This window comes from Bos mutus, chromosome 25 (assembly GCF_027580195.1).
Source record: "Bos mutus isolate GX-2022 chromosome 25, NWIPB_WYAK_1.1, whole genome shotgun sequence".
In the NCBI taxonomy this organism is placed as follows: Eukaryota; Metazoa; Chordata; class Mammalia; order Artiodactyla; family Bovidae; genus Bos; species Bos mutus.
The window spans coordinates 24,514,057-24,540,831 of NC_091641.1; the positions used below are offsets into that span (position 1 = coordinate 24,514,057).

Here is a 26,775-nt window from a genome sequence, read left to right on the forward strand (position 1 = left end):
ACTTAGAAGAGTTCTGGCTCACAGTGATGATGGGTCATTGGGGCCTTTGAACCTTTTTGGGGGGATGCACCTGCGTCTCAACAACCACCTTCATTTTCACCCTTTACTTCTCAAAGTATCATCACTCAAAGCTAAATTGATCGCCACGGTCAGATCCCTCTGTAAAATGAGCCAGGAAGGGGAATATAACCGTAATTGTAATATTAACCAACTTACACTAACAGCTTTCCAGGCCGGGCTCAGTGTGAAGCCCTTTTTTCTTATGTGAGGTATTGTTTTTTTCTTGGCCATTGGGCAAGTCTTGTGGGATTTTAGTTCCCTGACCAATGATGGAAGCTGGGCCGTTGACAGTGATCGTGCCAAGTCCTAAACACTGGGCCACCAAGGGATTCCCTGTAATATGTGTTTAATCTTCACAACAACACCAATAAGCATGCATTGCTAAAATTATCCTCCATTTTGCATATGAGGAAATTGAAACTTACAAAGCTGAATTTCCCCACCTTTACAGAGGGAAAGAGGGGCTTCCCAGGTGGTCCTAGTGGTAAAGAATCCACCTGCCAATGCAGGAGACGTCAGAGATGCAGGTTCGATCGCTAGGTCGGGAAGATTCCCTAGAGGAGGGCATGGCAACCCACTCCAGTGTTCTCGCCTGGAGAATCTCATGGACAGAGGAGCCTGGTGGGCTACAGTCCATAGGGTGGGAAAGAGACAGGACTGCAGGGATTTAGCATGCAGGCACAGAGGGAAGGAAAAGCATCTTGGTGTCAGTTCCACTACACAACACCAGGTGGCAGTGCCCACCCATTTTCCGTTCCACAGTCTGGGGGACCACTTTAAATGTTGTCTCACAAACATTTAAAGATGGCCTACAGAGTGCCAGGCATGTTCTAGGCTCTGAGAATACGTCTGCCAATGAAACTGGGAACTTTTTTAGTTTTCGTGCTTTCTCTCCTCCATTTTTTCTTAAAATTAATATAAGGTATTTGGAGAGAGGCCTACCCAAAGATATGTGGCCTGCCTGGGAGAAAATAGTTTGGGCAGGGCAGGAAACTCGCAGGAAGGTGTGAGAATATCCAAAAGTTCCACCATCCCCAAAGATCAAGGCCTGCAGCTTCTCCCAGAAGGAAGTGCTATTCCACAACCCATCTTGCTTGCCTCTCCACAACCCCCTTTCCCCACACAGGAAGTAGGGGAACAGGAGTCATCTCTCTGTCATGTAGGGCTGGGATGGGGTGAGGGGTCTTACCCACACCACAGAGGGGTCCTTAAAGTTCTGGGGAGGGGGGGATTGTGGAGAGACGACTGGGAAAAGCTGGCCTGAAGCTGGAGTGCAGCCCCCAGGCAGGGTTGAGGCAATGCAGACCTCAGATAGCCCAGGTGGACTAGGAGCCATACTCAGTGTTGAGGTACGAGCTGGCCCAGACCCTTTTCGTAAGGAGCGTTTCACGGTTGCGCTGTGGGCGGGTGAGCAGCCTGAGCTCTGAGTGTCGGCTGAGCGCCAGACTGGCGGCCCCAGGCCCCCAAGTGTGTGCTCGGGGCAATCGTGGAAATGTGCGTATGTATGTGAGTGATGAGGGCGGTAGCGGTGGTGGGATCCTGCACGCAGATCCATGTGAGGGGTGAGTGGACTTGTGAATATGCTTGTGGTAGACGTATGAGTATGTTTGGGGTGGCCAAGAACACGGATGTGGGGCTCATGGTGCATAAAGGGACAAAGACACGTGGCAGGAGGTGGCAGGATTGGAGTGTGCCCAGGCAGGAAGAGCTGCCTGGCTGAAGTTGGGGTGTTAGTGATTCTGGAACAGTCTCAGCAGAATCCTCTCTGCACCCTGGATCCAGCACTGGTATACTGTGGGGAAGTAACTGTTTAGAATTCAAGATTGAGGAAGGAGTCCAACAGGGCTGTCTGCTGGCACCCTGTTTGTCTGACCTATCAACCGAGCACATCATGAGATATGCCGGGCTGGATAAGGTACAAGCTGGAATCAAGATAGGCGGGAGAAACATCAACAACCTTAGGTATGTGGATGATACCACTCTAATGGCAGAAAGTGAAGAGGAACTAAAGAGCCTCTTGATGAGGGTGAAGGGGGACAGTGCAAGAGCCCGTTTAAAACTAAATATTACAAAAAACTAAGATCGTGGCATCAGGCCCCATTACTTAATGGCAAATAGAAGGGGAAAAGGTGGAAGTAGAGACAGATTTCTTCTTCTTGGGCTCTAACATCACTGTGGATGGTGACTGCAGCCATGAAATCAGAAGATGATTACTTCTTGGCAGGAAAGCTATGACAAACTTAGACAGTATGTTGAAAAGCAGAAACACTACTCTGCCGACAAAGGTCGTATAGTCAAGGCTATGGTCTTCCTAGTGGTTGGGTACTCTTGTGAGAGCTGGACTGACCGGAAAGAAAGCAGAACGCCAAGGAATTGATGCCTTCGAAATGTGGTGCTGGAGAAGACTTCTGAAAGTCCCTTGGACAGCAAGGAGATCAAACCAGTCAATCTTAAGGGAAATCAACCCTGAATACTCGTTGGAAAGACTGATGCTGAAGCTGAAGCTCCAGTAGTTTGGTCACCTGATGCGAACAGCGGACTCATTGGAAAAGTCCCTGATGCTGGAGAAGATTGAAGGCAGAAGGAGAAGAGGGCGTCAGAGGATGAGATGGCTGGATGGCAACACCGATGCAATGGACATGAACTTGGGCAAACTAAAGGAGATGGTGAGGGACAGGGAGGAGGGAGGCCTGGCGTGCTGCAGTCCAGGGGGTTGCAAAGAGTCGGACAAGACTGGGCGACAGAACAACAGCTGTTTAGGAACCCACAGTTAGAAAACCTCTCTATGTGTGTTTCTGCAAGTGAATCAACGGAGGAAAGTGTCCGGCGAGTCCAGAGTGCTTTTGGACACACTGTGGATGTGGGGGTGGTGGTCCCTAAATGAGGACACTGGAGGGGGCTCGTCTCGGCGCTGCAAGCGGGGAGAAAGGAGCGTGCGCGGGGTTCTGCTTGGAACAATCAGCCCTTGCCGGGACGGGGGCGGGGTTCGGAGGCTCTGGGGGCGGGGCCTCAGGGGGCGGGGCCGCGGCGGCTGCAGCAGCACGGGCCGGGCCAGGGGGCGCCTCGCGCGGCTGCGGCTCGCGACTACGATGCAGTGAGGCCGGACGGGCGGGCGGGCGGGATCGCTGGGCTAGGGCCACGGCGGCGCTGCAGAGATGTGACTCGGGCCGAGGGCCAGCGGGAGCGTCGGCGCTGCGGGGCCGCGGGGGTCGGTGAGTGCCAGCCGCGCCGGCGGGGTGGAGGGCCCTGCGGTGACCCCAGAAACTTTTCCCCCGGTGGAGTTGGGAGCGTTGGGATGGGGTCTGCTTCTTGGGCTTTTCTGAGTCCCCCCTCTTCCCCAAGGGGTTAGTCTGCTGGGGGAGTTGGGGTTTCCGGGTTGGAGGACCACAGTTTGGCGGGAGAGAGGAGCCCGCAGACCGCGGGGCAGAGGGCGGAGAAGGTTGGGACCTTAATGGGGCGGGGGCGGTGTTCCCGGACCAGGCTGAGATCAAAGTCTCAGAGGAGGGTCTGGAGGCGATCGCAGATCAGGCAAAGGGCCGTTGGAACTGTAAGGGACTTCAGGCGTGCCCGAGTGACTCGTGTGAGGGCAGCCGCAGGCAGGTCTGGGGGCTGCGTGGCAGGCGCGGGGCCTGACCGCAGACAGGGCAGGCGGAGCCGGGGGCACAAGGGGAGAGCTTTGGAGGTGAGCTGCGGCACCTGCCGTAGGGACTGGAGGTCAAGCTCTCAGCGGGTCGCGGCTACGCACTACCGGACAAGGAGGGGACACTGCGGGCGAAAAGAGGCAGAACTGGGACCTGGAGCTGGGGTACAAGTGAGGGGCGGCTGCATACAATGGCGCGGGGGTTAGCGTTTGTGTTCCGGCCAGGCTAGAGGCGATGATCAGCCCTGTGCTGCGTCCCCACCCTTTGGGGGACACAGGCTTCCAGTCCCAAGCATCCCGGGACCCCTACCGCCCGCACCCGCCTCGGCCGGAGGGCTGGTTAACTAGCCAGGGAGGGGGTACCGTTGCCACCGAGGACGGGTCCAGCGCAGCCTGTGGGTTCATTCCCCGGCTATGTCACTCCCAGGCCTAGCCAATCGTCCCCCCACCCCCAACGCAACTTGTCCCCAGTTCTCTAAGGGGGCGGCTCCTTGGAGCGCGGACAAAGGCCCCTGGAGTGTGGCGGGCAGCGGCGTCCCCGCCTGGGGCCCCGGGCCACGCGCCACATTGGCTGCCCAACTGCGCCAGTATGGGGGGTGGGGGGGACATGAACAGAGCCCAGGAGGAACTGGGGGTCCTCGCAAAGAGGCGAGAAGTGGGGGAGGGGCTTGGCACAAAAGCTTTGAAACTTCTGCCGAGGAACCTTGGTAGTTTCCCCAGGGATGGAGGCTTTCTGGAGGACTCAAGACGTTGAGTTAAACTGCATGCAAATAGGATGTAAATAGAATGCAAATCGGTGTCTGTTGGTTGGGAGCCCTCCACCCGGCCAGTTTTGTATCTGGACTGTGGAGTGAACTGTTTCCTATCTGTTCCTGCTCTGTCTGAAAAGGGGTCAACTGAGTTGGGAAGGGGAAAAATGGAAGTGGGAAGGAGTCGCCATTTAGGGCACAAGCAGCGAGACAAGCATTCTTGTTAGAGAGAGAAGCTTAAAATCTTGATCGGTTAATGTATTATTTTGGTAAATGGGCCAGCTACACAACTGGCAGATAAGCCCCTGCTCTCAGAGCACTGGGGAGTTGGGTGAACACTAAATAAGTAAATAAATAGTAAGTGGATAGAACTTCCAATTGGGATAAGTGCTGCCAGGAAAATAAAACAGGGTGATGTAAAATAAAGTGACAAGAGTTCTGCGCAGTGAAATTTTAGTGGAGCTTTGCAAGATAGAGCCGCCCCACCCCCCCATCCCCCGCCACTGGCAGATGTTGGGGGAAGACTGAACCAGGCAGAGGGCACTGCAAGTGCAAAGACTGGGAGGTGGGAATGAGCTTAGAGAAACTGAACAAAGGCCATTGTGGCTGGAGCTCATAGGCAGATGTTGAGAGTGGGGGTCTGAAACGGGATGGCAGGGACCAGCCAAACCACGATTTGGGGGGCCATGGAAAGGAGCTTAGGTTTTATTCTCTTAAATGAATCCTTGGAGGGAGGGTTTGGAGTACAAAGCCACGAGATCTGATTTTTAAAAGCTCCCCTGACCTCAACAAGGAGAGGAAAAGCAGCTCCCCTTTCATTCTGCCTCTGGGGATGGCAAGGCGCCGGGAGCCGCCGAAGCGGACCTGTGGGGACTGCTTTGAATGAGCCTACGCCAGGGATGGGTCAGGTTTTAAAACCCACTTCTGGCTTTTAGGCAGTTTCTGTCCACCCTAAGCAGCCCCCACCCAGAGCCCACGGCTCCATAAGCACATCCACGCAAGAGCTTCCTGGGGGTTCTGAGTTAGTCACATTTTCTTCTCGGAATTACAGCCTGAGAGGAACCATCCACCCTGGAACAGGCAGCCAAGGATTCAATTTGCATTTAAATGATTGCTTTTATTTACAGGATTGGAGCTGCTTTGCATATTCATGGATCACGGAGCCTGTGTTCTGACAACCCTGTTTACTAACGTGTGAGGGTTATTAAATTCAAGGGCTCCCAGATAGTCTGGTGGTCTGGATGGTGCTGGGAACTAAAGATTATGAGATGGTATAACTTGGAAAAGAGATCAAAGGATAAGATTGCAGGTCTGGGAAAGAGTTTTAATGTCAGGAAACCTTGTAACAGTTTAATCCTTCAGGAGCAGGAAATGCACCAGCGGCTCTAAGGGGAGTGGGCAAGGACAGAGTGTGTTGGGGTGTGTGGGAGACAGGCTCCGCAGCCTCATCCTGGCCGTCTGCTGAACATGGGGGAGTCCAACTGGGGTGCAGCGGCCTTGAGGTCAGGAGTCCGGAGCAGTGGGTTCTAGTCCCAGCTCATCGTCACTTCTAGGAAGCCTCTGGCCAAGTGTCATTACCACTTCCTGTTCCCAACAGGACGCTGAGAATTGTCATTGTTTTTGTAACAACTTAGGACCCACTGCTCCCTGTCTGCCAGGCACTGGGCTGAGTACTTTCTAAGCACTTTGCACGTCAGCTTTGAGAAAGCAGCACTGTTACTATCATTGTTTTACAGAAGAGACTGAAGGTTAGAGAGGTTAAGTAATGCCCTGTGTCACTCAGTTCTGTGTGACTTCCTCCAGCTGAGGTCTTCCACTCCTGAGGACACGGATGGGAGTGTAAATTCTCTGCCAGGTATTCATTGGTACTTTAGACATGCCCAGGGCTAGGAAAGGCCCTCCAGACCTGCTTAGTTTTTCTCTCCCGTCCATGCTCCACCGCCTCCTCCCCACTTCTTTAGAGAAGGTGGGTTAAAGGTGCCTCTGTTGGCAGTAGCCAAGGGGAAGCAGGTCAGAATGGCATGTTCCAGAGAAGTTTTGTACGTCTTGTATCTCCTGTCATCTGGGTGGGTGGGAAGGTGAGGATGCTGGTTCCCAGGAGAATGGCTGGTGTCTGGTTTCTGGGTGTCTGCCTCTGACTCCTCAGCAGGGGCACCCAGTTTTAGGGCATGCAGACTGGCCTCCGGTCTTCCAGCGCCCAGTTCCCCTCTGGAAAACCACCTGTGCAGTCAGGCCACCATTTAGAGCACCTGCTGCGGGAATCATGAGTTTGGGAGTTTTCAAGGTAGACCACATGAGTTTGAGTAGGCTCCAGGACTTGGTGATGGACTGGGAAGCCTGGTGTGCTGTAGTCCATGGGGTCACAAAGAGTCGGACACGACTGAGCGACTGAACTGAATTGACTGAAGGTAGAACACCCCAGAGGCTTCTCCCCTTCCCACCCCCTCAGGGACTTCTTTTCTCAGTGTGTGATGGTAGAGGCTGGAAACAGTGGTGGACTCACACTTGGGTGAGCGGTTTCAGTCCCATCACCATGGCAACTGCCCCTCCTGGAACAGGAAAGTCAGAAAAGTTCATAACCTCAGGGCATTTGCCAGTCTGTTATTTGTTTGACAGATACTTTATATAAGTGCTTCAGTTCAGTTCAGTTTAGTCACTCAGTTGTGTCCAACTCTTTGCAACCCCATGAACCGCAGCATGCCAGGCTATAGTCCTAAACCCTACTTATTATTTTAATCTTCACAAGAACCCCGCAAGTCGGGTGTTATCACTCCCATTTTGCAGATGAAGAAACAGGCAAGTAAGGTTAAGTCTGCTGCCCCCGGTCACAAGGTTCTAGCAAATGCCAGGGGCAGAATCGGAAACCCAAAGTTCATGCTGCTTGGTGAAGATCAAGGCTGGGAGAACCAGCCCTGCTTGTGGCCTGCAGGCAGGCAGCAGCGCTGTCCTCACATAAGGAATCTTGCCTGCATTCTTTCCAGCCTCTGCAGGCCCCAGCTTGTGAGAAATGGAGCGTGCTGCTCCACCACCTGCCGGCAGCTTCTGGCCCCTCGGTGGGGAGAGAGAGCGTGTGTGCGCGTGCGTGTGTGATGCAGGGTATTTAAGAGCATCTGAATGAGTCACATTTCTGGGAGCCTGGCCGGCAGCAAAGTAATTAGTATGTGAGCCGAGTCTTGCACATTCGTCACTTTATTCATTACTCCTTTTGAGGAGCTGCATGCCTACATCCCATGGGTTTGTTGCCATATATTCATCCCACCTCAGTCAGCCTTGCCCTGGGGCTGACTCCAAACCTCTAATCAGGTTTTGTGCAGTTTGGGGATCCTGGAGAGCTCCCTACTTGGCAGGGGGAGGCCTCAGGTGGAGCTGGATGGGGCTTACCTGACAGTGGATGCACTGGAGCCTGAGTGGGGTCTGGGGAAGTGGTAGGAAGGCAGAAGGTGCAGGGCCATGGTTCTGGCTCCCCAGCTGCATATGTTCCTGCTTCTCAAACCTCAGTGCACACAAGCATCTGAGCACACCTGGAGCTTATCGGAGGGCTGTGGAAACACAGGTGGCCGGGCCCACTCTGGAGAGTCTGCATTTCTTACAAGCTCCCAGGCAATGCTGCTGCTGTTGCCAGCCTGAGGATCAAACTTTGGCTTAAGCCTCAGTCCCCTCCTCTATAAGATGACCGTGAGAGCATCTTCCTACCCTGTGACATGAGGGTTGGAGACCATATTTAATCAGTTCATTCAGCAGCTGGGCCGTGAGCACTGCCCACGTGCCAGGTGCTGGGGAATCGATGCAGAACAAAACAGACAGGAGCCTGGGTGTGGGGGAGACAGACCAAAAGAGTAATAAAATAAAACAATGAAAATTGTGGTACATGCTGCAAAGATAAAGATCAGGAGTATTGCTATAGAGCATAAAGGGGCAAAAGGAACCTAATTTAAATAGACTGGCTAGCAAAGGGCTCAGCCGGTGACATTTCCAGAGCCCTGGTTTGTCTGAAGACCCCAGTAACAATAGTACATTTGTCTCCTGATTCCACGACTTTCTAGCTGTATAGCTTGTCCTAGCTTGGACAAGCCAACTGGCCTCTCTGTTTTATTTCCTGTAAAATGCAGATAGTGATACCACTTGCCTCATGGTGTCATTGTCCAGATGATTAGGTGTTAATGTATGTGAAGTGCACAGCAGAGGGCCTAGAGCATAGTAAGCACTGTGAGAGTTAACAGTCATTATTATATTCACTATGGCAGTAATAGAGAACTCCACAGGGCAATTCTGAATTCCCCAGAAAGCCTAGATGAGCTGGACTCTGCTTCATTATGTGAGGTGGTATAGCCCTCCTTCCGATCATCCCGGACAGAGTTCTGTAGAACAATGACTGTCACCTCATGGGGATCCCTTGCAATGATATGACCTACTCGGGACAACTGAAGCCTTCCAAAGCCCGTGGTGCCTAGATGTTGATTAGCGAGGACTTCCTGGAAGAAGAGGACCACTTCATGTGGGATACATCATAGAACGTCTTTGTTAACAAGTTACATAAACCCATCTCAAAATGGCTTAGTCCAAAAAAGAGAAGTTAATTGACTGCTGGAGGTGCAAAGACCAGGGTATCTGGCTTCAGGCATAACTGAATCCAGCCTTGCAGTGTACTGGGACTCCTGTGCATCGCGTGACGATTTCCTGTGGGCCAGCTTTCCTCCCAGGCAGGTTCTTTCCCTGTGATGGTAAATATGCCCTCTCCAGCTCCAGGTTTATATCCTTTTAGCTTGTTGTTGTTCAGTCGCTCAGTTGCGTCTGACTCTTTGGAACCCCGTGGACTGCAGCACGTCAGGCCTCCCTGTCCCTCAGTGTCTCCTGGAATTTGCCGAAGTTCACGTCCATTTTGTCAGTGACGCCATCCAGCCGTCTCATCCTCTGCCGCCCTCTTCTCCTTTTGCCTTCCTTTCAGCTTATTAACCCCAGTAACAGGAGAAAAACTCCTTCCCAGTTAATTCTAGCAAAAATCCTAAGAGTGATTCTCATGGGTCTGGATGAGGCCAAGTGCCTGTCCCTGAGCCAATCAGTGCGGCCAGAGGGTGGGACAAATGCTTCGATTGGCCTGGCTGGGTCTGAGGCTCACAGCTGGGGCTGAAGGGGGCTCTGCAGAGGAAAATCAGGAGCTCTTTTCAGAACTGGAGGAAGGAGAGGGTTCCACCCTCAGGAATGAAAGCAAAAAGCAAGAGTGTATCTATTTCCCGTGTCAGAAAGGAGTGGGAGCTAGAGACGGGAACCGCAGCCAGAAGAACCCACACAATTTCAGAAGCTTGGTTGCCATCTTTATATTTTCTTCACATTGGTTTCCTGTTGTTGTGGAAGGTCAGTCAGAAGAGAGATGAGCCGGCAGAACCGAGGAATGAACTGGCAGAACCAAGTTCCAACTTGTAGGCAGGTCTGGAGAGAGGAGAGTCCTCTGAGAGTGAGTGGAGGCAGCTAAAGAAAGTCTAGTTCTTGCAAGGAAAGGACCTGGGGTGCAGGCATGAGGTTGAGAGACCTGGCTGGTTTCCTGGCTTCTTCCTCATCAAGTCTGTTCTCAAGTGTATAAACCAGGCTTTCTCATCCTCAGCACTGCTGACATGTGGGGCCAGATCACTCTTAGTGTTTGAGGGCCATCTCAGGCATGTTGTTCAGTCACTCAGTCGTGTCCAACTCTTTGTGACCGCATGGACTGTAGCACACCAGGCTTCCCTGCCCTTCACCATCTCCCGGAGTTTACTCAAACTCATGTCCATTGAGTCGATGATGCTACCCAACCATCTCATTCTCTGTCATCCGCTTCTCCTCCTGCCTTCAGTCTTTCCCAGCATCAGGGTCTTTTCTAATGAGTCAGCTCTTCGCATGAGGTGGCCAAAGTATTGGAGCTTCAGCTTCAGCATCAGTCCTTCCAGTGAATATTCAGGGTTGATTTCCTTTAGAATTGACTGGTTTGATCTCCTTGCAGTCCAGAGGACTCTAAAGAGTCTTCTCCAGCACAGGCTGCTTAGCGGCTACCCTGGACTCTACCTGCTAGAGGCCAGTTGCACTTCCCTCCCCATTTGTGACAAGCAGAACTGTCCCTAGATATGCCCCAGTGTTCCCTGGGATCACAATCACCCTGGTTGAGAACCACTGGCCTGGAGGTGTGTGGGGAGAGTTGGTGAGAGGACTGATGGTCAAGACTCCAGAAGCACCATCCTCCCTGTCTCCTCCCAGCCGCCCTGGGGATTGTTGGCCACTGTGTGAACTAGAAAGTCTGCATGGGGTGTGTTCCATTGTCACTTGCTGAGAAGTCTCTTAAACACATTTGCCATTGATGAGAAGTCTAGAGGAAATCCACTATACTGTGTCAGGGGCCAATGGCATTTTGTTCCAGCATATCCAGTTCTTAATTTTTTTTTTTTTCTGGGCTTGTTGGTTCTTAAATTTTGATTCCAAGTGTGCTCTTGTGATAAGCAGCTCTGACTAGGACAGCATTTTTTTCCAAAGGTGGTACATTGGGATATGGCAATGGGGATGCAACAGGAGCTCCATCAACAGGTATTCCAATGTGTTGAGCTTTCTTCTGAGTCAATTTCAAGACCTTGGTGAGTCAGTTAAGTAAATAACTTACAGGGAGTATGTAGACAAAGCTTAAATAGCTGAGGTGGCGCTCTCGTGACTGACACGGCATGAAGAGTGATGGGACCAGGAGCCTTATTACCAATGTCTGAGTGCTTGTTTCAGGAGCATGTCTTGTCAGATACCCTCTGTTCCTGCCTCCTCTCATCTCTGGCAAAGGAAGGATCACCCTGTAGCACCATGCTCCTTCTCATTCTGTGGTATCAATAATTTATCCCAGTCAATGGCCTTGCGGCCAAGGCAGGATCAGAGCTGCTCACTATATCCCATCAAGTAGCTGAGAGAGAGAAGTGGTCGATACCACATTTACTTAAGAAAGCCCCAGGGATGTGCTGAACTGCCTGAGAGGTGGCTGGTTACAGCCTCACTGTGGGCGGAGCTAAGTCTGGCTTAAGATGCTCAGAAACACAGCACAGCAGAGCTGGGCAGGCAGGGCTTTCCCAAGGCCAGGCTCCCTCCAAAAGCAAGGACCTGGAGGCAGTGGGTATAGGAGAGCCCTACTGAGAAGTCTCATTCCCACAGTATTTAAGAAGCATCTACTTGGTGTTAGTTCTTCACCAGTGGTGCTCATTCTGTGATTTCCCACCCCATAGGGAACGTTGGCAGTGTCTAAGAATTTGAGGGGTTGTCACTGCTAGGGGAGAGGGTGTGCTTCAGGCACCTAGTTGGTGGAGGCCAGGGGTGCTGCTCCACCTCCTGCAATGCACAGGACAGACCCCCAAACAAGGGAGGCTCAGACCCAAAGTGTCCGTTATCCCGGGGCTGAGAAACCCTGGTTTGTGCTAATGGACAAGACAGTGTCCCTGTCCTCCTGCAGCTGGTGGTGAAGAACGACAGGAAGGGAGGAGAGGAGGAAGGGACCAGAGAAACAAAGTAAGCAGGCAAAAGGATGACAGATGCGATTAGACCTAAGAAATAGACGAGAGACGCTGGGGGGGCGGGGGGTGTGACCTTGGCCAGGGTGTGAGTGGATGACATGAGAGCTGAGACCAGTGTGCGGAGGAGCAGTTTTCCATGAAAGCGGGGGTGGGAGGGGTCTAGGCAGAGGAAGCAGTGGGGGAAGAGGAGACTTGGGTTAATAAGCCCGTCTCTGGCTGCTGGGTACAGTCCTTGGGGGTGTCCTGCAGGCATCTCCAGGAGAGGGGGGGCTCCCTGGAGCAAGAGGATGGATTCTCAGATCTTTGTGAGAAGGGTAGGATGTGTGAGGGGAGGGGGAAAAGGTGGAACCCAGGAAGACAGTTGACACTGTGTTTGATATGCTGGGAAGCTTCTAAGAGGGGGTGCTTCTAGGAGCTGAGTGTGTGACCTTGGGCAAGTGTCCCAGCCTCCTCAAGACAGTTGTCACCGGCGTGAGAACTGGCTGTGCCGGGTCCCTGGCCGAGGCTGAGTCATCGGTGAGTGTCAGCTGTTAGCACCGAGGGACCAAAACCACAATGCATGTCCTTCTCCCAGCGAGCGCTCAGTCCATGAGCATCTCTTTGAGTCTCATTTTACTCCCTTATTTTTAAAGAGGTCACACACGGCCTCACGTTCAAAGAAGATGACAGGGTATTCAGAGAAAGGGAGTCTCCCTCCCACCCTCTCCTCCAGCCACTAGCACTGACGATTCATGGTTGTTTACGGGCCCAGCCAAGGGGGCAGATGGGGACAGAAATCCTCACCCACTCCTGGTGCCAGGCTGTGCTGCCTGGAGAAAGGGGCTGGTGATGGGTTTGAAGGGACGTAGGGTCTCCTTAAAGAAGTCAGGGGAGTGGAAGTCTCACCATGAATTGGTCTTCTCCCCCCAACTTTTCTGGAACCTTCGTGGCGGCATCAGAGAGAAAGATGAGAACCCACCAGGCGCTCGCCTTCCTCCTGCTCTTCGTGATTGCCTCCGGGGCCTCTGAGAACGCCAGCACGTCCCGGGGCTGCGGGCTGGACCTTCTCCCTCAGTACGTGTCCCTGTGCGACCTGGACACCATCTGGGGCATCGTGGTGGAGGCGGTGGCCGGGGCAGGCGCCCTGATCACACTGCTCCTGATGCTCATCCTGCTGGTGCGGCTGCCGTTCATCAAGGACAAGGAGAAAAAGGACCCTGTGGGCCTCCACTTCCTCTTCCTCCTGGGGACCCTGGGTCTCTTTGGGCTGACCTTTGCCTTTATCATCCGGGAGGACGAGACCATCTGCTCGGTCCGCCGGTTCCTCTGGGGCGTCCTCTTCGCACTCTGCTTCTCCTGCCTGCTGAGTCAGGCATGGCGAGTGAGGAGGCTGGTGCGCCACGGCAAGAGCCCCTCGGGCTGGCAGCTGGTAGGCATGGCCCTGTGCCTGATGCTGGTGCAGGTCATCATCGCCATCGAGTGGCTGGTGCTGACCGTGCTTCGAGACGCGAAGCCGGCCTGTGCCTATGAGCCCATGGACTTCGCGATGGCCCTCATCTACGACATGGTACTGCTCGTGGCCACCCTGGCGCTGGCCTTTTTCTCACTGTGTGGCAAGTTCAAGAAGTGGAAGCAGAATGGAGTCTGCATCTTGGTCACGGCCTTCCTCTCCGTGCTCATCTGGGTGGCTTGGATGACCATGTACCTCTTCGGCAACGCCGAGCTACGACAGGGAGATGCCTGGGGCGACCCCACCTTGGCCATCACGCTGGTGGCCAGTGGCTGGGTCTTCGTCATCTTCCATGCCATCCCGGAGATCCACTGCACCATTCTGCCAGCCCCGCAGGAAAACACGCCCAACTACTTCGACACGTCACAGCCAAGGATGCGGGAGACGGCGTTTGAGGAGGACGTGCAGCTGCCACGGACCTACATGGAGAACAAAGCCTTCTCAATGGATGAACACAATGCAGGTAAAGGGGGCACTGTCCCACTGGGTTAGGCTGTTCCTCCCAAAAGAGCTCCTTTTCCCCCACTGGGGATCAGGGGCCTTGGGGGTAGTCCTGGCAAATCAGAGCCCACAAACACTGATCCCTGTGCTGAAACTGGCCCTCAGAGATTCAGCATTATCAATTTATTCAGCATGCATGCCTGCATGTGTGTTCAGTCGTATCTGACTCTTTGCAACCTCATGGACTGTGGCCCTCCAAGTTCCTCTGTCCATGGGATTCTCCAGGCAAGAATACTGGGGTGGGTTGCTATTTCCTTCTCCGGGGCATCTTCCTGAGCCAGGGATCAAACCCGCATCTCCTGTGTCTCCTACATTGGCAGGCAGATTCTTTACCACTGAGCCACCTGGGAAGAGACTTAATTAGCACTTTCAACTAATTTAATGTAAAAAGTCAGGCTCCTGGCCTTTTTTGAAAAGTTGGATCTGGCAGTGCTGGGCTGCCATTCCCACCGGGCACCAGTTGTCTGCAGCTGGCTGGAAGGCCCTGTCTCTTACTCTCCCAGGTGGTGGTGGACTTTTAGGTGGGAATCCATTTTCTTTTCACTACACTCCCCTTGGGCTTCCCTGGTGGCTCAGCTGGTAAAGAATCTGTCTGCAATGCAGGAGAGCTGGGTTCGATCCCTGCGTTGGGAAGATCCCCTGGAGTAGAGCACGGCTACCCAATCCAGTATTCTGGCCTGGAGAATTCCATGGACTGTATGGTACCTGGGGTCGCAAAGAGTCAGACGTGACTAAGCGAATTTCACTTTTCACACTTCCCGTGGCTCCCTGTCCCAGCCACTATAGCATATCAACATCAGCTCCCTGCTTCCTGGCTGTTTGAGTTTGCAGCCCCTGTGCTAGCTGGATGCAGGGGATGGCAAGAGGCAATGCCCACGCTCTCTCCTCTAGCTCTGTCTCCAGGAGTGGATGAATTTGGGCCCTGGAGTCAGAGTCTGGGTTGGGATTCTGCCCCTTCCCAGATGTAGGCTTTGTGTACCCCATAAACCTGCTGTGAGTCCTGATGTACCAAGGGGCCCCCACGGCGCCTGACTTGTTGAATGTGTATCTTGGTTGGGTTCCCCTGAAAGCAGAGCCTGAAACTTGTTGCAGGTGGTTTACTTAGGAGGTTGCCCCTGCCCGGGAGAAGGAGACCAGGAAGGCAGAAACGCCAGAACAAGAGTGTCAAGAGCTGGTTACCACCTTGGGGAGCTGGGGCTCATTCCTGCCAGGGACACATGTAGAACGAGCCTCAGAATTGATCCTTGGAGGACAGGAGGCTGCAGCATCTGTCCATCAACTATCTCCTGCTGCCATGAATGTCCTCCAGGGCTCCCATAAATGGGCTAATCAAGTTCTATTAGCTCCGTCAACAGAAAAGCAGAGATTCGACAGGCACTTCAGGCGGAGGTGGGATCCCCAGGTGAGCCGAGAAGAAGCGGCAGGCCCCAGCTACCCCTGCTAGAGATGCTGGAGAAGTGTCTCTTACAGTTGTTGCTTAAAGCAAGTCGGCTGCATTCCCAGTACTTGAGATTAATTAAAAGTGCCTTTTCTCAGTTACCTAAAGATTTATCAGGAGCTATAATAATAATAGTAGCAGTAGCAGCCGCAGTAGTAATAATTACCTAGTATAATCGTCATTTTTTGAACACTAGCTACATGCCAGACCCTACTCCTTAACCTGCATTATCGCATTACTTCATCCCTCCAGCTGACGAGGTAGGGTCTGTTATTATCCCCATCTCACAGAGGAGTAAGTAGAGGCTGTAAGAGATTCAGTCTTGCCCAGTGACATAGGAGGTGGCCCCTTCTGAATGGTTGAGTCCCCTTTTCTGTGACGCTCACCCAGGTTCCTGGGCGGTGGTCTGGTCATACTGCAGAGTTGGCCTTTTTGGGTTCAGCACAGCCGCCCACCCCCATAGGCAGGGGGAAACACATCAAGCCCCCAGGTCCTCCAAGGCCACCTGCAGCCCTCCCCACCACTGGAGGTGCCCAGCTGCCTCTGCACCCTGCTCCTGCTCAGACCCCCGGGAGAATGACAGACCTGCCCCCTGCTCGTTCCCCCTCCCCACCATGGGTAGAATCACAGTCCTGGGGTGGCCTTTATCAGAGCAGTCTCCTTCTTACTGGAAGCCCCAGACCAGCAAGCTTGTGTTTGTCAAGAGATTTGACAGGGATGAGCCACAGCTCTGGTGGGCTGACTCTCCTGGTTGCCAGGAGATGGGGGTCATTACCGGGAGCCCAGAGGGTCCCTCAGGGCATATGATAAGCAGAGGCCAGGCACCTGACCAGTTCTTGGGGTCCTGGTGGAGCCACCTCTTCCCTGGCCTCTCCTGGAATAGCATCCTCTTTATCTGACACTCACAAACTCCCCTTGGACCTTAAAGGTAACAGGAACTCCTGAAATGGTTGTAGAGCTTTATACATTCACTGGGCAATTAGTCTATTGCTTTGTCAACTTCTCAAAGCCATTTATGATCCCTAGAAGGTTAAGAATCATTTTTGTTGAACCTCATGGTCTGGTTTACCTGCAGTACAAGGAGGAGTGGGGTGCTAGAACTACCTACAAGTATTAGGGGCGTCAGAAGTTAAAGACGGCTAACCTTTACTGGGTGCTTACAATGGACAGGTACCATTCTGAGCATTTTAGTGACTAATCTCATTTAATCCTTGCAATAATCCAGTGAGGTCCATCTTGCAGACAGGAAACTGAGACATGGAGAAGCTGAACAATTTGCCTAAGAGGCAGAGCCAGGGTTTGAACCCAGGCAGCCTGGCTCCAGAGCCCACTCTGCCGCAGAACTTCTCAAAGCCCTTCAGCGTCCCTCGTCTCACAGGTGTGTCAGAGCAACTCTGTGCCTTGAGAAGACAGGGATTATCAGTCCCATTTTACAGAGTGGGAAACTGAGTCTAGGAGTGTCCAGCAACTTGTTCAGGTTCACAGTGGAGCAGGGAGAAGGAAGGTTGGTTTTCTGAATGCCCTGCATCCTTTCTTGAGAAAATGCAGTCAGTATGTCATATCCTTGTAAGATCTAGAGATCAAAGTGATTTGGGACCCATGTCAGAACCAGCAGTGCCTGGACTGGCACAGGGGGTGATGGGGCTTACTCTGGGTTCCAGAGCCAAGGACAATGTCCCCCATTCCCCTCTTTATTTTCCAAAGCAAAAATAACTTTTTTATTCCTTTCTGATGACAGAAGATCAACAATAATCAGGAGTTCAGCAAGTGAAAATAATAAAAATTGCTCAGAATCCCATTGCCCAAAGGCAACTACTGCTGACTGTTTGCTCCTGTCTTGCCAGACACAGTACCCCCACCCTGCGCGCGCGCGCGCACACACACACACACACACACACACACACACACCTCAATCCAGCAAAGCAGCTCTTAACCTGTCTGCACATTATAGTCTCTTGGGCAGCTTTAAACAAATTACCAGCGCCTGCCCCCTCAATCTGATTGAGTAAGTCTGTTTGGGCTCAAGTACTGTAGGCCCTCCAAGTGCTTCTAGGATGTAACCAGGTTGAAAGCACTGGTTATCTAAGAGGCTGTCTGCAATGCGCTTGCTTAAATTGACAGTGTATCGCAGAGGGAGGCCTTTCCAGGTCAACAACTGCAGAGCTGTCCTTTTCACGAAACAGAGCTTTCCAGGAGGCATCATAATTTGTTTTCCTGATCTTGGTGGTGGTTTAGTCACTAAGTCATGTCCGACTCTTGCAATCCCATGGACTGTAGCCTGTCAGGCTCCTCTGTCTCTGGGATTCTCTAGGCAAGCATACTGGAGTGGGTTGCCATTTCCTCCTCCAGGGGATCTTCCCGACCCAGTAATTGAACCCGGGTCTCCTGCATTGCAGGCAGATGATTTACCAGCTGAGCTATTTCTGATCTTAGCTGGTGAGTATTCTGCTTGTTTCTGGCTTTCCATACAAGTTATGCTGCAATAACCATTCTTATCCGTTCATCTTTGTGTCCTTGATCAATTACCTCCTTGCAAAAAAATTCCTAGACGTGCATCAGAATCTGTACCTTTCAATCCACATATATACTGCCAGATCCCCCCCTCCCCACAGAAAGGTGGACTGATTTAGTCTTCCCTGAATAATTGTATGAGAGCCCCCATCCCCACTTCTTCACCAACCTTGGATATTGTCAGACTTTTTTTTAATAGCCCTGTTTTGCATTCTCCCAAATGTGTGTCCACCAAAATTCACGTGGGCACCAGGCAAAGTCAATCCCCTCGGAAGGCTCACAGAGAGAGAATAAATAGTCATCCTGGCTAGGATTGCCTTTGTTCGAGAAATCCTACTTTGCTGGCTGGGGAATGCCTGGGCGGCCTTCCTGGCCATGGTGAGAACAGCTGTTGTCATCTTTGGTCTGACCTCAGCCAGCTGTATTTTAGGGAACCAGGCCCTACACGGGGCCTTACCCGGGAGCTACAGCTGGCGCTGTTTCTCCTGCATTTTAACCAGCCAGCCCTTCAGGCACTCTACCCTTGAGAGTCCAGCCCTGAGGTCAAGAGACGGGAGGAATATGCCCCAGGCTGGCCTGCAGCTCAGCCTCTGCTGCCTGTTTCCCTCCCCCAGTGGGACCCCAGATATGTAGGACTTCACCAGCCTGCTGTTTCTTAATACGTATCAACAAGGCATGAGGTATGTGACAGAAGATGAAAATACACTGAAGGATATAGCACTTCAGATCACATTTGGAAAGCGCTAACAAGGCGCATTGAATGTTCACCTTCCAAAGGAGCAGGAAGGAAAAGTGTTCTTTCCTCCATGAGGGGATTTGGGCTTTCTGATCTCATTAGGCCAAGGGCGATTTAAACTCTGCCCCTTTGCTGCCCAGCAGAAGGCCTTGTGTCAGCTTTGGGGACAGGACCCAATCTTGCCTCACTTGCAGTGAGGGCTGGCAGGAGAGGGCTGGCATTTAGCCTATGCCCTTAGATTCCTCTTGGGACTCCTTGTGGGTGAGCCCTGCTTGCCTTTCAGAGGGCTCACCTCTTGGTCAGAGTGGGCTGTCAGTTGGGATTCTTGAAAATGCAAGTTAATTAAAAAAAAATAATCTCATCTGAAGCAATTTAAGTAAACAAAACAACAGCAAAACTAATGTACTGGGGATCAGGCTTCAGAAATGGATAGATCCAGGAGGCTCAAGTGATGCCAAGATCTGGTCTCTCTCCATCTCTTGGCTCTGTTAGAATCACAGCAGCTCTGGACTCACACAGAGTCCCACTGGAGAAAAGGAACGTTTCCCAGGATGCTTGAGTATAAAATCCCAGCGTTAGCTCTGACTGGACCTGATTGGCCAGGCTTAAATCCCATGCCCACCTCAAGCGGGGAGGAGGCAGTTGTAGCCAGTACTCAGGACCCAGAATGTGGGAGGGATGTTTACCAGAGGAGAACCAGTCCAAATAACCACTACACAGAGGGATCGCTGGGCCAGGGCACCCCACAGATACCGACCCGGCTGAGACTTTGTTTCTTTGAAGAGAATGTGAGAGTCACATTCCCCCACTGCAGCTGGCCAGTCTCTGCTTTATGAGGAAAGCTGTGCTGCGCGGTTCTCCCTCTTTTCGAGGAGGTCTTGGCTAGGAATTGGGACTAGTGAGGGTGAGAGTCCAAGGACTCTATGTCCCCGGGACCCTGTCCCCTCTTCTCAGGTCCCCAGGAAGGGCATGTCCTTGTCAGTGTGTGCATGGGAGCTATTGAAGGCTTGGAGATGCTAAAGCAAAGAGGTTTTCACAAGTCTTTTAGAACATGCGTTAACCACTCTGCCTATGTTTTCTTGGTTCAGTCTAGGCCGATCTGCCCCCATATGTCACTTAAATTCAAATTGCTCCTAAGTAACTGAGTGCAGTCATTAAAAACATCATATTTGGACCCAAAATAGTGTGATGGTCAAGGAAACCAATTCTCTCTACTTGGATTCAAATGCTGGTTCTTACCAGCTGTGTGACCTCAGGCAAGTTACCTAATCACTCTGTGCCCCATGTAAAATGGAAATACTAAAAGAACCTACTATGCTATAAAAATTAAATAAGATAAGACATATAAAGTATTTTTATAACCAGCCCTGGCTCTTGGTTGGCACTCTGTGAAGGTTAACTGTACTATCAAGGTGATTTTGGTCCCTTCCCCAAGTAATTTAATTTGTAAAAATCCCAAGTCCTCTTACTACTTTTTAGTCAGAAAAAAAAAAAAAAGACTGTCTTCAGGGAGGACTTTAATTGAGGTTTTTCTCAGCAAAGTAAGATAAGTGCCTTCAGTGAGAAGGAAGATAATGAAGGCGACAGCTCGCAATTGAGACAGACTTTTGTTTTGATTTTTTAACAGTGCTTCTTCTTTCTCTGTTATCTTTTAATAGACTATTTTTTAGAGCAGTTTTAGGTACAGAGAAATTGTACAGGAAGTACATGGAGTCCCCACCTGCCCCATCCCTCCTGGTTTTCCCTGTTATTAACAACTTGCATTGATGTTACATTTGTTGCAATGGATGAATCAATATTGATACATTATTATTAACTCAAGTCCATAATTTGCTTTCTAGAGGTCACTTTGTACAGTTCTGTGGGCTTGGACAAATCCATGAGGTCATGTCTCCACTGTTACAGTATCACCCAGAGGAGTTCCGATGCCCTAAAAATGCCTTGTGCTCCCCCCAGTGAGTGAGTGAAGTCGCTCAGTCATGTCCGACTCTGTGACCCCATGGACACCAGGCTCCCTCATCCATGGGGTTTTCTAGGCAAGAGTACTGGAGTGGGTTGCCTTTTCCTTCTCCAGGGAACTTCCCGACCCAGGGATCAAACCCGGGTCTCTCGCATTGTAGACAGACTCTTTACCGTCTGAGCCACCAGGGAAGTCCCCGTTTGTGCTCCCCTCAAACCCCTGCCAATCACTAATCTTCTCACTGCCTCTACAGTTTATACTTTTGCAGAATATTATAGTCGGAATCATATAATGTGAGATTTTATAGCCCACTGCTTTCACTTAGTAATACACATTCATGGTTCATCCAAGTCTTTTTGTGTCATTTGATTTTTCTTCACCAAAAGAGGAAATTTAGATGTATAAAAATACATTGCAAATAAGAAACATCATTTACCTTTCAGAGGTAAAACGAACAGACCTATTTTGCTGCCTTTGCTTCAGATCTCCCTTTTTCCTGTCTAGAAATGACCCCATCTATAGGCCTGGGGCCCCTCCGTCCTCTCCCGCGTCACTTTCCCAGGAAGATGTCCGACCTCGACCATGAGCCTGGGGCCCAGCATCTCAGGCTTGCCCACCTCTGTGTGTATCCAGAAACCGTGTTGCACAGTATGGTGTTGAACCTGACGTGGATGGCACTCAGCAGTGAGCAGGTCTTTTGTCAGAAGAGACCTTGTGAGAGATGCAGGCGCTGTCTTTGTCCCCCATGGCCCTCTGGGGGTGCGGGGAGAGGCTCCACCCCGGGTCCCCTCCCCAAGAGCTGCCTGCGCCCTGGATTCTGCAGACTCCCCAACCCCACTGAGATGGGTCAGGCTCCCAGAGAACCCGAGAACAAAGCGCCTTTGTGACTTTGTTTTGAATCTGGCTTGTGACAAAGGGGAGGAGCGGGGAGGGGGCGTGTGCCTGGAGCATGGTGTTGATGCAAGGGAAGAAAACAAAACTCAAAACTGTGTCTTTTTTGTGTGTGTGTGTGGTGTTGCCTGTCCCTCCCTCAGCTCTCCGAACTGCAGGATTTCGCAACGGCAGCTTGGGAAACAGACCCAGCGCTCCGTTCAGAAGCAACGTGTATCAGCCAACTGAGATGGCCGTTGTGCTCAACGGGGGGACTGTAAGTATCAGGAGGTGATGTTCTGGCAGGAAGCCTTGGAGTGGTCAGCGTTGGGGGGCAGCTTCGACAGGGACACACCACTCTGTGGAGGCTGCTCACGGGGCTGCAAAGAGAGCAGCTAACGTCGACACCCTTCGCAGCTAGGATGCATGCAGTGTTCCATTTCTCTTCTTTCCTCTCCACCCACTTTCTCCATGCATGAGACATTTCCCTGTAGTTAGTTGACCATCTGTAGATCATTTGAACGAGTCCCTGTTTCTTGGGGCTCTTGTACCCAGTGAATTCTCTATTTTTCATCGTACAGGAGGTGCCCCTACCCACGCTTTCCTTGGGAAGTGACTTTTAGGAAAAGCCCAGAGTTACAAAACCCTGGCAGATTTTGCTGGCATCCAACCTAGTTGAGCCTCCTGCCCCATGCCCCAGCTGGGTACCAGGTTCCCCCCAACCCCCAGTCCTTAAAAGATTTCTTAAGAAATTGACGTGATTATCATTTCTCTCCCACAAACACAAAAACAGATACTATCTGATGCCAAACAGACCTTCAGCAGAATCGTCATCATTTACATTTTGCCTCTGTGCAATTACATCATTTTGTTTCTCTAGCGGTCCAAAATTGCACTCTCATTCCCACATTTAATTTTCAAACATAGCTACATGCTTCTTTCACAAACAACACATGAACCAGTTTACACGTGTAAATTGGATTTCCATTCTTTATATCATGTGCCAATTCCATAACGCAACCTGAACTTTTTTATTTTCAATGTGAGTCAGAGATGGTCTTTGGTCTCTAGAGGAAACTTGGGTTTTCCTGGCCTTTGACTGGTATGAGAGGCATCATTTGCACTGGTATGGCAGGGGCTCAAAGCAATAGGCTCACGGGTTGCAGTCATGAAGAGCACCAGCCATCCGTGGGCCTGTTTGTTATTGGGTACCAAGAAAATGCTGAATTTCAAGCATTTGACCTGTGGGTTTTAATAAATTTTGTTAGAAAACAGCCCCACCAGTCATTCGTAAACCCTCTGTGTCCAGTCAAGGCCAATGTGCATAAAAACACCCTGGACTTAGAAAGCAATGTGGGTTCTGGGTAAGGAAACGTATTTGTGCGGGTGCACGATTATAGAAAAGGGGCAGACAGCCTTCCCAGGAGCAGAGTATTGTAGGTAACACACAGGGGTTGCTGCTTTTCTTGGGAATTATTCAGCCCTTTAGGAAAAGGCAAGCTAACTTAGCTTTGGTACATTGTTAACAAATGGGTTTCTGACATTGACTTTGCAAAGCTGAGTTCTTAGTGTGTTATTCCTGTTTCCAGATCCCAACCGCTCCGCCAAGTTACACTGGAAGACACCTCTGGTGAAAGACTTTAAGTTCCAGAGAATAAGAGTCTCTCTTACCAATTTTATTCCCTGGTCGTGTCTTTCTTGAGGGAGAAATCAGTAGCAGTAGCTGAACAAGGCCGCCTCGCAGCCAGGAGATTTGGAAATCCTAGACAAGGGGATTTCGTGTAAATGTGAACACTGCTGAACTGAAAAGCTAACACCAACTGCCCTCCCCGCCCCTGCCACACACACACACACACATAATACCAAACCAACCTCAAACCCCGCAAACTAAAGCAAAGCTAATTGCAAATAGGATTAGGCTCACTCGAAAATGTGGCTGGGAAGACTGTTTCATCCTCTGGGGTAAGAGCAGAACTGCGTTCACAGCCAGCAGGCCAGGCCAGTGTTGGTTGAGCACGGAGAGCCCCACACCATCACCCCTCCCCAGCAAGGGCTAGACCCCAGGTGGCCTCTTGGAGACAGTCATTTCACTGAGGAAGGCGAATAGGGGCTTTCCCACTGCCCTGCCTGTGGGTTTTCACATTTCAGGGGGGTCAGGAGCAGTGGAGGAGCTGGTGCGTGTGATTCCGAGGCCCAGCCCAGCTGTATCGGGAAGAGCTTTATGAACAGTGGTGGAGGAAGCCTGGCATGTGCCAAAGAAGAGAAGGCAGTCTGGGAGTTGAAGGGACCGTCACACTTAGAAAGTAGCACCCAGCCTTTGCTCCTTCTCTGGGCCTCTTGCTCTGGCATCATTGCCAGGAAGCAAGCCTGCCTGCCTCCAAGGGGCAGTTTCCGACTGGAGCAGCCGTCTCTCCCCTGATCACCCTTCCCTCTTCCCACCTCATGAGTATTCCTCCAGCCCTTCCCCACCTGTCCCGCCATGTCCATTTCAAGGCTCACGTGGAGCCAGCAGCTCAAAGCCCCGTGGCTTGGCCAGGGGGTGGATGCCGGGGTGGATTTTCCACGATGCTGTCATGTGGCAGGGGTACCCCAGGGTGGAGAGGCAATGCCTGCTGCCTAGCAAGCAGTGAGTTCTTGGGTCTTCTCTGCGGACGTAGTGAAAGGTCCAGGGTCGGGTGGAGCTCATGAGGGTTTCTTGCTGCTTTGGGAGGGCGTGGGGGACATTTTTGTCTCGGTTTTCTGCAAGTCTCATGAAAATGGTTCTCTTCCAAGCCCATTGTTTCTGTCATGGTTTCCATCTGTCCTAAGCAAGTCATTCCTTTCTTTGGCATTTCAGACATCTCGGCCATTAAAAGCCCCATGTTCTCTGCACTGTTTGGCCAGCATAATCGCAGGCAATGATTCAAAGCAAAGAGTTTTAACCTGACGGCATGGAATGTATAAATGAGGGTGGGTCTTTTTGCATATACTCTAGTCACTGTATTGCTTTTTTTTTTTTTTCTATAAAACAACCCATAAGCCTTTAACCTTTACAGAAAATGAAAAAGGTTAGTGTTTGGGGGGAAACTGACCTCTTCAAAAGCCAATATGTCTGAGCTGAGTATGTTTTAATAAACCTTCTGATTTTTCTTGAGGCCCTAGTCTGCTGTGTCCCATCCTCGCCCTCCCCTGTCCCCATCCTTGCAAAGCACCCAGGTAGGGAGGCCAATCTGGCCCCCGTGTGGCCCTCCTCCAAGGTAGCCCATTTCCACATGTTGCCAGCAAGGGGAAGAGGGGGCATACCTGACCCGGGGAAGCAGGGAAGCACCCACCCACCCGGAGCACGTGCTTGCTTCTAGAGAGTCAGATCCAAGACCTCTGTGCCAGGAATGCCTCTGGGGTCGGGGGGGGGGCGGGTGGGGGACTGCCACGGGAAGTATTGGGGTAGAGGGGAGAAGCTAAGACCTGGGCTGGGGTTGGGAGTGCGGGAGGATGCATGTGGACCTAGAATTCTGAAAATCACAGAACTCTCTGAACACCTCGGTCCAGTCCAGTGAAAAGCGGCCACGATACATGTTCTCATGCCAGGAAACAGTGGCTCACCCCCGCTCCCTGGAGTCCTTCGGAGCTCTCTGATCCCATCAGGGGCTCAGGCTGCAAGAGCCCCCACCCTTGCAAAGCGGAGAACTCACACGATCATGTTCTAAGTTCTTGGTGGTCTAAGCATGCACGGTGAACACAGCAGAGATGACTCCAAGCGGAAAGCAATGTTTCACCACCGCAAAAATAGAACTGGCTTTGAGCCACAGGAAACCTCACTTAATGAGACCTTTTTCTTTTCAAGTTTCTGATAGTTTTTTGCGCTTCTGGGTTTTATTTTATTTTGGCTTTAAGGTCAAGAGGGGGCTGAGTGCTCTCCCAGTGGAGGTGGGTAGGAGGCAGGGAGTGAGGGGGAGGGCAGTAAACTGTTCTCTTTCTAAGGACTTCACCTGAAGGGTATGAAGAGACATCTTTGCCAAGAGACGGTGGCAGCCCCTGCCCCCACTGAGTGAAGTTTAAATACAAAATTAAATGGCACCGCTGTTTCAGATCTGTTGTAAACAAGACGTTGGGGAGAATGACCGGGAAGGAGAGCTTCTGTGATCAAAACACCTCATTGTAAGCACAACGCTTTCCAGATCCAGTTATCAAAATCACCTTGGGACTATAACAGCCACTCTTTCTCCCCTTTAATAGGAAATGGTTATTCTGTGCTGGACTCCTCCCCTGGAGATGGAAGCGGGAGGGAAGGAGGGAAGGACAGACTGGGAAGTTCTGTGTGTCTCAAGGCTTGCAGATTTGGTTGTTGCAAGCTGGGGATCCATTGTTTTAGCACAGTTTCTGTCAGAGTCCAGGGATCATGGGCAAAGTTGGGGTGGTCTTCCTGGTTAGGCAAGGCCGAGTTGAACCCTGAACCGAAAGGGAGCATTGTGGCTTTTATAATCCAATGATGCAATGATTATACCAGCTTACAGGAGTTCTCAGCAGGTGCTTTTTATTAATTGATAAAGAGCTAAGGCTCGTTTTTGATAGATAATATATATTTATTAAATGTATTAATGTGTGTTTTATAATGTACCTTTATCCTCCCCTGGCTGACTGTTGCATACTTAAAAAAAAACATCGTTAAAGAAATTTCAAGACAATCAACATGTATCATAAATGACTGTATATAATAAATATTACAGATTTAAAAGGTTGTAAAGCATGGGCAGATAGGTTTTATTTTCAAAATGCTATTCTTAACACAAAAAAATAAAGGCTTTACTATTTACTTAAGACGTGTGGTAGCTTGTCAAAACAACTCCATACAACTGTTTGGCTTTCAGATCCGCCTGGAGGCTAAGTCTGTGGCATTTTGAATGGGAAAATCCGTTCAAAACTGGGTAACAGCAAACTGTGGGACAATTGAAGATAATAATTCAGTTTACCCATGAAATGAGGAATTTTCTATAATGTTTTGGAGCATAGACAACAAAACTTATTTATCTGTTATAGGTGCCTGTATTTAAGCACCTCATCTTGCTAGGTTTGCAGTCAAAGTTCAGGGTCAACCTCCTTGTGAAAGGATCACAGGCAATGATGTCTTCTTTTTTTTTTTTAAGCATGCTCAGCGGATAAACTTAAACCCGCTGCAGAGGTTTGGGACTTTGTTTTAAACATGGATCTTTGCAAAGGCGACCAAAAGTGGGAAGCTGGTAACTAGAACATTTCAACATCCCTTGGAACTAGAGTTCGTTGTACAGTTTAGCAGTGGGTGGTGTAGAAGTAGATTGCTGAAGAAATAGATGAAAG

General features: G+C 51.0%; 1 protein-coding gene across 2 annotated transcripts; it reads left to right on the forward strand.

Annotated features, from left to right (window-relative positions):
* Positions 1-3,116: 3,116 nt before the first annotated feature.
* Positions 3,117-26,261, forward strand: GPRC5B (G protein-coupled receptor class C group 5 member B). Of its 2 annotated transcripts, none has more exons than XM_070363063.1 (4): positions 3,117-3,272; positions 12,896-13,909; positions 21,627-21,739; positions 23,052-26,261. In XM_070363063.1, exons 2-4 carry the CDS (start codon positions 12,904-12,906, stop codon positions 23,094-23,096), a joined length of 1,164 nt encoding a protein of 387 aa, XP_070219164.1. In that variant the 5' UTR covers positions 3,117-3,272; positions 12,896-12,903; the 3' UTR covers positions 23,097-26,261. The 2 variants fall into 2 exon arrangements, with proteins under 2 accessions (XP_070219164.1, XP_070219163.1); XM_070363062.1 differs by lacking the exon at positions 3,117-3,272 and adding an exon at positions 12,363-12,473.
* Positions 26,262-26,775: the final 514 nt, after the last annotated feature.